Genomic DNA, 11,390 nt, shown 5'->3' with positions numbered 1-11,390 from the left:
GGCTTGTGTTATGCGGTAACACAGTGGCTTAACATTAACAATGTTTCATGCTTATGCTGACATAGGACCACCATACATGGTTAACATCCCTTGTTTAGACAGCAAATCCACTGAATGTGCATGATGATGGTGGTCATTTGATTTTGTTTTTATTTATCAAGCCTTTGTGTCCCCTGACTGTGTTGTGGTGGTAACTGTAACAGACCGTAAAAGTGGCATTGTAAATTGAAGAGAAAAAAAACAAGAATACATTTGATCATGTGAATTTACTATAGACTGTTAAAAAGATGGACGACACAATGTCACTTCCTTCCATTGTACACAATTGTAAATCTCCAAACTGACGCAAAGACGTCAGTTTTTAACCACACCCCTTGAACGTCTCATGACTGTCTTGCTAAAATAAGGTAAGTTAAATACAACTCATTTTGTTGCTATGAAATAACACAGAAATTGAAAATTAATAGTTAGTTATATCTTCAGTCTTCCCTCATAGTTTCTATAGCATCAAATTACTAGCCAAAACCATCTCTCAGAAAAGTTTATTGGAAGTTTTTATTTAAATTTTTTTCTTGAGTCCCATTTGTTTGCTTGGAGAAGGTGGGGTTTATGACTTGTACTGCAACAGCCACCAGGGGTCGATCAAAGAACCAGCAGCTTCACTTTTCAAAATGTATGAGGCACACCCGGAATTTACATTTAAAGTTCACAAATCAACAGCAGAGTGCACTGCTGAGTTAAATTAACATTACATCTATAGATCTATGAATAGCCATTTTTTCATGCAATACTTTTACTAAATTTGATCCATTTTGATTGATACATTGATATTTATCAAAAACCTCCAGACTATACTGTAGACTATATGATATATATATATATATTTTTTTTTGAATAATGAAAAACACAGCAAAGTTTGTATGGCCATGTTAGTTTATTTCTTAAAATGACTTAGTTTGTGTTTTTTCCCATCAAATGCTGCTTAGTATTTTGTTCAGGCTTAAACAGAATGATGTAACATTTAGGTGCAAATATGCAAAGTAGTAAACTAAAGCTTGAGGCTAAAATAGCAAATATCTCCACAGCTACAGTAAATTTTCCAGGAGAGCTGACATAAGCTGGGATAAATGTGATCCATACAGCACAGAATATGAGCATACTGAATGTGATGAATTTAGCTTCATTGAAGTTATCAGGCAGCGACCGGGCCAGAAAAGCTAAAATGAAGCACAAGAGAGCCAGAAGACCAATATAACCCAACACAGCAGAGAAACCTATAGAAGAACCCAGACTGCATTCAAAAATGATTTTTTCTTTATAATATTTCATATTTTTATAGGGAAAAGGAGGAGATATTGTTAGCCAAAGCACACATATAAGAACTTGTATGAGTGTAAAGGCAAAAACACTGAGTCTCTGTTGTGCAGGCCCAAACCATTTCATGACATCCCAGGTGAAAAAAAAGTGCACTAAAATACACTTTATTTAAGTACACTTAGTACACTTTTCCACAATATACTAAAAGTGCTCTATTTTCGCACACTAATTTTGAACTTAATATACTAAAAAGTAGTATTTAGTACTTCTTAAGATGAACTTAATACCATCTTAGTGTACTCAACTGTGCTATTTTGAGACACCATGAAGTTGAACTAAAATGTATTTTTAACATACTAGGTCTGTATTTAAAAAATATATATCTAATTATCACTTAAAATACACTTCACCCCACCCTTAACCATTGTTAAATATACTTTAAACTATACTAATGGTATGTTAAACTAATATTCCATATGTATTCCCAGGTGAAAAAAGTTCACTAAAATACACTATTTAAGTACACTTTCTACATTATACTAAAAGTGCTCTATTTTCGCACACTAATTTTGAACTTAGTATACTAAAAAGTAGTATTTAGTACTTCTTAAGATGAACTTAATACCATCTTAGTGTACTCAACTGTGCTATTTTGAGACACCATGAAGTTGAACTAAAATGTATTTTTAACATACTATGTCTGTATTTTAAAAAATATATTTCATTATAACTTGAAGTACACTTCAACCCACCTTTAAGCATTTTTAAATATACATTAAAGTATACTAATGGTATGTAAAAATAATATTCCAAATGTATTCCTAGGTGAAAAAAGTTCACTTAAATACACTATTTAAGTACACTTTCCACATTATACTAAAAGTGCTCTATTTTCGCACACTAATTTTGAACTTAGTATACTAAAAAGTAGTATTAAGTACTTTTTAAGATGAACTTAAGACCATCTTAGTGTACTCAACTGTGCTATTTTGAGACACCATGAAGTTGAACTAAAATGTCATTTTAATATACTAGGTCTGTATTAAAAAAATATCTTTAATTACAACTTGAACCCACCTTTAAACATTTACGAATCTACTTTAAAATATACTAGTAGTATGTTAAAATAATATACCAAATGTATTCCCAGGTGAAAAAGTTCACTAAAATACACTGTAAGTTCACAACCTTAAGGCACTAAAAGCGCTTTATTTTCGTGCAGTAAATTGTGCTTAATATAGTAAAAAGTAGTATTTAGTACTTGTTAAGACAAACTTAAGACAATCTAAGTGTAGTCAACTGTGCTATTTTCTAAAACTGTATTCAGTTTCAACTTGAAGCACAATTGAAGCCACCTTTTAAACATTTATAAATATAATTTAATAATTTCAGATATAATAATATTACATAAATAATATAGCATACAAAATGAAATAATAATATATTGCCCACACATTTGTATACATAAAATACATCATTTCTAATGTACTGTATGTGACATTTGAATTACAGTACAGTATACTATTAGAATGTTATATATGTAGTATTTTACCTGCATGTTTGCCACCAAAACATGTTTTAACTCATTCTAAAATGATACTGTTTCTTCCATCATTAACAACTAATTAAATGTTAAAGAAACAACTAAGTATGTATTTACTGCTATTGAAATGATTTTACAATATAAAACAAAGATCAGTGAAATGCAATGAGCTACTTTTATCAAATTGTGGAACATTTATACATCAATATGAAAAGTACACTATGAATATGCAACCATTGAATATTCATATAATCATAATAATGCAATTATCTAAACAAAAAGTTACTGGGAAAAATGCAGAAGTGCATTTGAACTAACTCGAGATAAACCTGCAAATGGCTGAACCAAAACACAGAGCAGTTTAAATGTCACGTTTAAGTGGAGGGTCACTTCTTCTTGCCATTCAGACACTGAAGACTTAATCACAAGGTCTGTTAAAAGGAAACAGAATATATACAAAATTAACCAATAATTAATGAACATAGATATGCATTAGAATTTTGTTAACTCCTCAGTTTACCTTTTAAAGCTTTGACTGTGTCCTCATCAAGCTTGACACGAGTGTCCGTTTGATCCGTCACTACATGGCACTCTACAAGTTACATTGAACATACAGTAGGGTTATAGGAGGCTTAACTCACTGACACTGATATAATGCAACCTGTGTATTACAAGATATGCTTTACTTTGATAATTGTGTTTTATTTTAACCAAGGGCATTTTCCATTGACATGTCTATTGTGGTCTTGCTTACAAGAAAAGTTCGCCTCTGTTTAAGGAGATTTAAGGAAATCAGAAGTCATGCCAATGCACTCTATGCACGCTTAACTTCCACGTTTGACTCAAGGTTAAGTTTCAGATACGGGAGATTTAAAGCAGAGTGACAGTAGAATCGCTAAAATTTACTCATTTGCTGGATTTACCCAAATTTACAACCTATGATGTGTGAAGAATTGTCCAGATGTGCAAACTGAGAAGGGTTGCAAGTTTTGTGTGTCTTATCTATGTAATCATTAAGATATATTCAGCTAGCCTGTACTAGCAGTGCTTACATTGTGTTGTTTTTTTTACAATTCGTCCAGCAGGCTAATCACATTAGTAAAATATTATTGTCTTTGTAATGTTGTCTAAAAGTGTCAGGTAAAATAAGAGAGACAAGTGAGATCTCACTGTTACTGCTATATGAGGAAAAAGCAAAACGAACAGAATTACATGATGCTGATAGTGTAAAATGTGACATTCAGAGTTCTGTTCTGAGTTTTACTGTTTTATTGTGGTATATTCACGCTGATTGTCAAAAATGTTTACTTGGTTATTTTTGAGTTAGTATCTTGAAACATTAGAGGATGTAAAAAACAAAGCAAAAAGGACTATGGTAAAATTCATAACCACAGATGTTATTTTCAGAGAAGACAAACATACCTTTTAGTCTAGTACTAGCATTGCATTAAAGCGTAACTAAACCCCTGGTCAGAGCCTGACTCCACCCACTGGCAATATTTGAAAAATGCAAGAAAAGTTGGCAGATCCCAACGGAGATAGAGAGGACGAACTAAGCTTGTACCAAGTGTGTGGTGAGATCGTAACAAGGGTGTAGTGAGTTTGAACCTGGTTAGTCACGACATATTTTTTGGACCCAACATCCAATAGGAAAATTCAACTGCAGTAGCCACCGTTCAACCTGAAGAGGGCAGCACTCAGACGTTTTTACACCATATATTGTAGTATTGAAACACTTTATATCCAAATGTCAAAAAACTTACACTAATAAAGCATCATTCTTACAGATCATTAACTAAAAAAAGTTGGTTTAGGGTTTAGTTACTCTTTAAACAATAGCATTAGAAAAAGGTAAAAGTGATCTAAATGTTATATGAATACTGCAGAACTAAAAACTTACCACCAAGAATAAGTATTTTTATGGGCCGTATCTTCATCTGTTCATCTCTACTTTGACGTATTAGAAATTCTCGGCTCTGATTGGTCAATTTGAATGCCGCTGTGCTAAAAAAAGACAGGCTGTTATGATTTCTGAAATACAACAAGAGAAATGAAATGCCTAACTTTACTCACAAAAAATGTATGTTCCAAAAGCCACACAACATACACGCTTGAAGAAGCTGGGTTCAAATTAAGACATACTGTAATACTAAATGTTCTACTTATTTAATAGTTCACTAAAAAATCTAAAAAGCAAAAATCTGTCATCACTTAACTTACCCTCATGTTCTCTCATTCATCTTCAAACAAAAACCGAGGTACTTTAATGAAATCCAAGAAACGTAACGTTATATTTCCCCTCGATGTCAGATCCACTTGATACTTGAACTAAAAACTGCTCACATTTCAAAAAGTTAATCGCAACAACAATAAAAACATCGCCGAAGTAATCCATGTGAATCGCGTTGTTTCAGCCAAGTCCTCTGATGATCACTATATATAATTTAACAGTTTCAACTTTTAATCCACATTTACCAACGATCACGCACGTTGTGTATCAAACAACTGAATCAGGAAGCCAATGTGACGTACTGAATCCCAAGAACCAATGAGGTTTAGTCACGTCCGTCACGTGTCTTGTTTGAATATAAACACTAACAAATGTATGTGGATTAACTTTGTAAAATTTTTATATAATGCACGTTCAATGATATGATGTTGAAATTGCAATGTTAGCCTATTAAAATGAATGTACATGTTTTTTAAAAATATATGTTTTTTTCTCAACACTAAAACTTCTGTAAAACCTCTAAAACTTCTGTAAAAGTATGCTTGTGTTTAACATATATTTTTTTAAATGTGTAATTTAAGATATATTTTTTCCCAGCGTACCTCTAGTGCTCTTTTTAGAAATATGTTAAATGTATGCTTGAGTTTAGCATACTTTTTAAAGTGTAATTAAAGATATATTTATTACCAGTGTACCTCTAGTGCACTTTTTAGAAATACATTAAAAGTATGCATGAGTTTAGCATACTTATAAAAAGTGTAATTAAAGATATATTTATTACTAGTGTACCTCCAGTGCAGTTTTTAGAAATACATTAAAAGTATGCTTGAGTTTAGCATACTTTTTAAAAGTGTAATTAAAGATATAATTATTACCAGTGTACCTCTAGTGCAGTTTTAATAAATACATTAAAAGTATGCTTGAGTTTAGCATACTTATAAAAAGTGTCATTAAAGATATATTTATTACTAGTGTACCTCTAGTGCACTTTTTAGAAATACATTAAAAGTATGCATGAGTTTAGCATACTTATAAAAAGTGTAATTAAAGATATATTTATTACTAGTGTACCTCTAGTGCAGTTTTTAGAAATACATTAAAAGTATGCTTGAGTTTAGCATACTTTTTAAAAGTGTAATTAAAGATATAATTATTACCAGCGTACCTCTAGTGCACTTTTTAGAAATACATTAAAAGTATGCTTGAGTTAAGCATACTTATAAAAAGTGTAATTAAAAATATATTTATTACTAGTGTACCTCTAGTGCAGTTTTTATAAATACATTAAAAGTATGCTTGAGTTTAGCATACTTTTTAAAAGTGTAATTAAAGATATAATTATTACCAGCGTACCTCTAGTGCACTTTTTACAAATACATTAAAAGTATGCTTGAGTTTAGCATACTTATAAAAAGTGTAATTAAAGATATAATTATTACCAGCGTACCTCTAGTGCACTTTTTAGAAATACATTAAAAGTATGCTTGAGTTTAGCATACTTTTAAAAAGTGTAATTAAAGATATATTTATTACCAGCTTACATCTAGTGCACTTTTTAGAAATACATTAAAAGTATACTTGAGTTAAGCATACTTTTAAAAAGTGTAATTAAACATATATTTATTACCAGCTTACATCTAGTGCACTTTTTAGAAATACATTAAAAGTATTCTTGAGTTTAGCATACTTTTAAAAAGTGTAATTAAGCATATATTTATTACCAACGTACTTCTAGTACACTTTTTTGAAATACATTTAAAAGCTATTTAACATTTTTTTAATACACTTTAAATAAGCACGTTGGGAATACAAATGTATTAAAACATATTACTTAAATTTTAAGTATATTTTTAATACATGAAATACTTTTTTTTCACCTGGGATTACTTCCTGGAAGTGTGGCCTTGAATGCCATTAATACCACTATTGTTTTTCCCAGAACACAGGAGATACAGAGAACAAAAGTGATCCCAAACGCTGTGTGACGCAACATACAGGACCACTCAGTGGGGCGACCAATGAAAGTAAGTGAACAGAGAAAACACAGAATCAATGAGAAGAGCAACATGAAGCTCAGCTCTGAGTTGTTGGCTTTTACTATGGGAGTGTCCTTCTTACTGTAAAACAGGATGGCCACCAGTACAGTTATTCCTACTCCAAACAGAGAGAAAAAGACTAACACTATACCCATAACTTCTGTGAATGACAGAAACTCTACAGCCTTTAACACACATTCAGTGTTGTCAGTATTAGACCAGTATTCCCCTGGACACTGCTGGCAGTTATTTGAATCTGGAAAGGAAGTTGTGATCACTGTAGTTAGAGACAAAACATTTTAAGTATGAACACCTTCGATTTGAAGTTGCACACTTAACAATAAAAGGAAAACGCAAAAATAGCAACTAGCAAGCTTTCTTTGGACCTTGGAGATGGTCTGAGGTTTACCTGTCTCATTACTGATTTCTCCATCTGCACATGTAATACAGTCATAACAGCAGACAGGTCTTCCTTTCTGTGCGGCCTTCCTTGTGCCTGGGGGACAACTCTCACTGCACACAGACCTTGGTTTCTACATGGAAAATAGTATTGTACATATTTTATTATATAGAGTGTATAACATTTAGATAAATGTATAAATGTATTGAATAAATATAAATTGAGACAATTTTGAAACTCATGGAATAAGTGTTGATGTAATTTGTGGGAACAAACCCTGTACCACAGCTAGGTTATGTTCATTTACCTCCAACTTTCCTCCAACCCAGACTATGTTTTCAGTGTTAAGTACAAAGCGCTGCTCAGGAGGCAGTGAGGCATCATAGTAACCCACTGCTTTAAATTGGATTGATCCATCTGAGTCCTGCTGCCAGTTCACAACTTCATACTGGGCTACTGTAGCACCAGTGCTGTCAACCACACATGATCGCCAAACTTTACAGTGAAATTTACTTTTTTTAAAGCCTCAACCACCTAGTGAAAATGGATTTTTAAACATCATTATTGAGGAATTTATACATACTTAATATATGTCCATGTATATACATATAGAAATATTTTTCTATCTTAGTTTTTTACCTGCTGTGGTTGTATTGTCAGGCCTTTCTCACAACCTTCTTGTTCTTTGCACTTCAGTAGATTGTGTAATGCATGAGCTACAGCATACACTGCTTTGTAGATATTGCTTGTATATCTTTGCTCAGGCACATCTTCAATGTAATTCTGTGTTTCTCCAAATTCTTTAATAACATAATCTAAAAACCCTTCAATTTTAATATTTCTCACTGCAAACCCTAGTGAACCTCCCAGCACTTGAAAACTCGTTGGTATGATCAAATTCTTTGCTGTTATCCATGCCTCTACACCAATCATTTGGATGCCTGTGATGTTCTGAATATATAGCTGTTCAAGTAGATTGTACATTTCAAAACTGGTGAGAAATGCAACAATCACTTTTGCAGTGCTTTGTTTTATGATGTTTACCACTTTAAGGAGTTTTTCAGGCTCTGTTCTGTAAAATTTCACAGAGTACTCTATACAAATCCCTTCCTCATGTGCTGTATTCAGAAATGTGGCCATTCCATTGTTCCCATAGTCATTGTCACTGTTCACAGCTCCAACCCAAGTCCAGCCAAAGTGTTTGACTATGTATGCAAGTGCTCTGCTCTGGTGAAAATCACTAGCAATAGTCCTGAAGAATGAAGGGTATGCTTTCTTATTACTGAGACACTCACACGTGGCTGAGTGACTTATCTGAAAAATATTGCACATGAAATAGTAAAAAAAAACTGTTGGGTAATTCTGTGTGAAATCTTGTTATCATTCCTTACCACTGGAATTTTGAAAGGTCCTGTGGTTCTGGACAAAATCACTGTGGCAGAGGACTCTGTTTCCCCTATAATAGCATGTATAGGAGGCTGTCCATTGCATCTCTCTCCTGCTGCAAACTCCTGACCATTCATCACTGCCATGGTTGCACTCATAGAAGACAGTCTTGAAGCACAGGTGTCATATATTTTATAACCAATAGAAACATTTGGGAGCAAATTTCCACTTCTGTTAATCTCGTCAATAGCAAAGATCATGATTTGAGCCAGTCGTAAATCTATTAGATTCACACTGTGAAAACATTAAATCAGTCTACTAACTTAAACAGGTAAACGAGGGAGAAAGGATATCTGTGTTTACACTACTTAACATTAAATATAGTTTATATTTGGAATAATTTCTAAGTTGTAAATAAATATTCTACAGTTTAGTTTACATTTAAAAGTTAAGTTTGTATTAAATATATTGACTGCTGTAATTTTTATCAAATACATTCGAATATTACAAACCTGGAGCATATAAGCTGAGGTTTTCTTGTAAACTCAGATGAAGATAATGTTTCTTTACTGTGGATTGAAATAAGAGTTCCAATAGTTATGTCTCCGTCCCTGGACAGTAGTGGGTTTTTGGGGTCTCCCATTATTCGGCAAAGAGTGTTCTCTGTCTTTGCATAATGGTAATGGATGAGAAGTGTACATAGAAAGATAAGCACCCCCATGATGAGTTCAGCTGCATATGCCAAATGCAACTGACCTGATAAAGTAACTGCACTTTTATACACATAATTATTATGGATGAATTGTTGTAGCTAATGACCTCATAGGGCGGGACATGAGGCAGGTCAAACAGGGATGGAATAGAGTGCAGGTCTGGAATATAGTTAAATATACTGACACTCCTTTTTGTCTGGCAGGAAGTATGCTTTCTGTTAGGGTATGCTGTCTCCAAAGTGTTGAGTGCTCTTGTTGCTTCTGTTCACCCTTCCCATTAAACAAAACATTAGCCGCCTTATATCACCTGCTCAACTATATGATACCTGGATGTTTTTGTTTTGACCAAACATCCCTCAAACTCCAGATATTGTTATTTATAAAATCCCAGGAAATCTAGAGTTACATAACTTCCATACATTTAATTATTTAGATAACCTAATAAATGAAGTAAGTGTACAGATTTTCCTAAGAAAGTGCTCAGTGTGTGTATGTGTAGAATTCATAATGCATATTTTAAGAATTTCCTACTTTTTCCCATTTTTCAGAATGACTCTTATGCCAAAGTGTATAAAGTAAAATGTTATTTCTTTCTGTCGCTGTGAGTTAGCTGATCTTTACCTTTTACTCATGTCTCCAAGAGGGGTCTAAGGATAGCATTCTTACAACAGTCTAAAACTTATTATGAGCCTTTAACACTCCCACGGGGCACTATGAATATTTGGTTTTACCGGGCAGCCTTTCGAACCTGCCGGCAGTCTTCCAGGGCCTTGTAAATGACGTTTTGGGTGACATGCTAAATCGATTTGTCTTTGTGTACCTGAATGATATATTAATTTTTCCCCCTCTCTCCGGGAACACACCCGACATGTCAGACAAGTCTTTCAGCACTTATTTGAGAACCAGCTCTTTGTAAAGGCGAAGAAGTGCGAGTTCCATGAGTCTGTTACATTCCTGGGTCATATACAATAATCTTGCCCAAGGGGATAAAGCCTGATCTGACTAAAACAGAGACTGTTGCCAAGGGGCCAGTCCCGACTCACGTACAACCCTGCAGCACTTCCTAGGCTTGCCAACTTCTACCGGCGATTCATTAGGGGGTTCGGCCAAATTGCTGCACCGCTTACTGCCTTAATCTCCTCCAAGGTACAATTTAAATGGAATCCTTTAGCACAGGAGGCCTTTGATAGTCTCCAGTCTTGTTTTGTCCCTGCTCCTGTGCTTTGTTTTCCAGATCCTGGGTGTCAATTTATTGTTGAAGTTGACGCATCAGGTGTTGGGGTAGGCGTGGTTTTGTCTCAATGCTCCCCTTTAGATGGCAAGGTACATCTTTGTGCATTTTACTCCCATTGCCTCAGCCCAGCAGCACGTAACTATGATCTCAGTAACCAAGAGCTTCTAGCAGTGCGATTGGCTTTGGGTGAGTGACGTCATTATTTGGAGGGGTCAGCACAGCCCTTCTTTGTCTGGATGGTTCACAAAAATTTGGAATACATCCATTCAGCTATGAGACAGAGTGCTTGCCAGGCCCACTGGGCACTCTTCTTTGACCGTTTTAACTTTTTTCTCCCGTACCAGCCTGGGTCTAAGTACTCTAAACCCGATGCGCAGGAGGGGCTTACGGCCGATACCATTCTCCCTTAAGGGGTGGTGGTCGGGGCTCTCTGAAGGGGGCAGTGGCTCAGTGGTTCATGTAGGTTGTCTACAAACCAGAAGGTTGGTGGTTCAATCCCCAGCTCCACCGGACCAAGTGTCGAGGTGTCCT

General features: G+C 34.3%; 1 protein-coding gene and 1 long non-coding RNA gene across 2 annotated transcripts; both read right to left on the bottom strand.

The window, feature by feature from the left end:
• Positions 1-951: 951 nt before the first annotated feature.
• Positions 952-9,058, bottom strand: LOC129419829 (extracellular calcium-sensing receptor-like). Its single transcript, XM_073853934.1, has 6 exons — positions 8,918-9,058; positions 8,620-8,840; positions 7,834-7,996; positions 7,536-7,659; positions 6,978-7,403; positions 952-1,469 (listed from the first exon to the last, which is right to left on the bottom strand). Exons 1-6 carry the CDS (start codon positions 9,056-9,058, stop codon positions 952-954), a joined length of 1,593 nt encoding a protein of 530 aa, XP_073710035.1.
• On the bottom strand, positions 2,696-5,731 carry LOC129441724 (uncharacterized). Its single transcript, XR_012357685.1, has 4 exons — positions 5,081-5,731; positions 4,761-4,864; positions 3,381-3,452; positions 2,696-3,291 (listed from the first exon to the last, which is right to left on the bottom strand). It is a non-coding gene; the product is annotated as an uncharacterized lncRNA (long non-coding RNA).
• Positions 9,059-11,390: the final 2,332 nt, after the last annotated feature.

Source organism: Misgurnus anguillicaudatus, chromosome 15 (genome assembly GCF_027580225.2).
Source record: "Misgurnus anguillicaudatus chromosome 15, ASM2758022v2, whole genome shotgun sequence".
NCBI lineage: Eukaryota > Metazoa > Chordata > Actinopteri > Cypriniformes > Cobitidae > Misgurnus > Misgurnus anguillicaudatus.
This window is presented reverse-complemented; position numbering and strand designations above follow the sequence as displayed.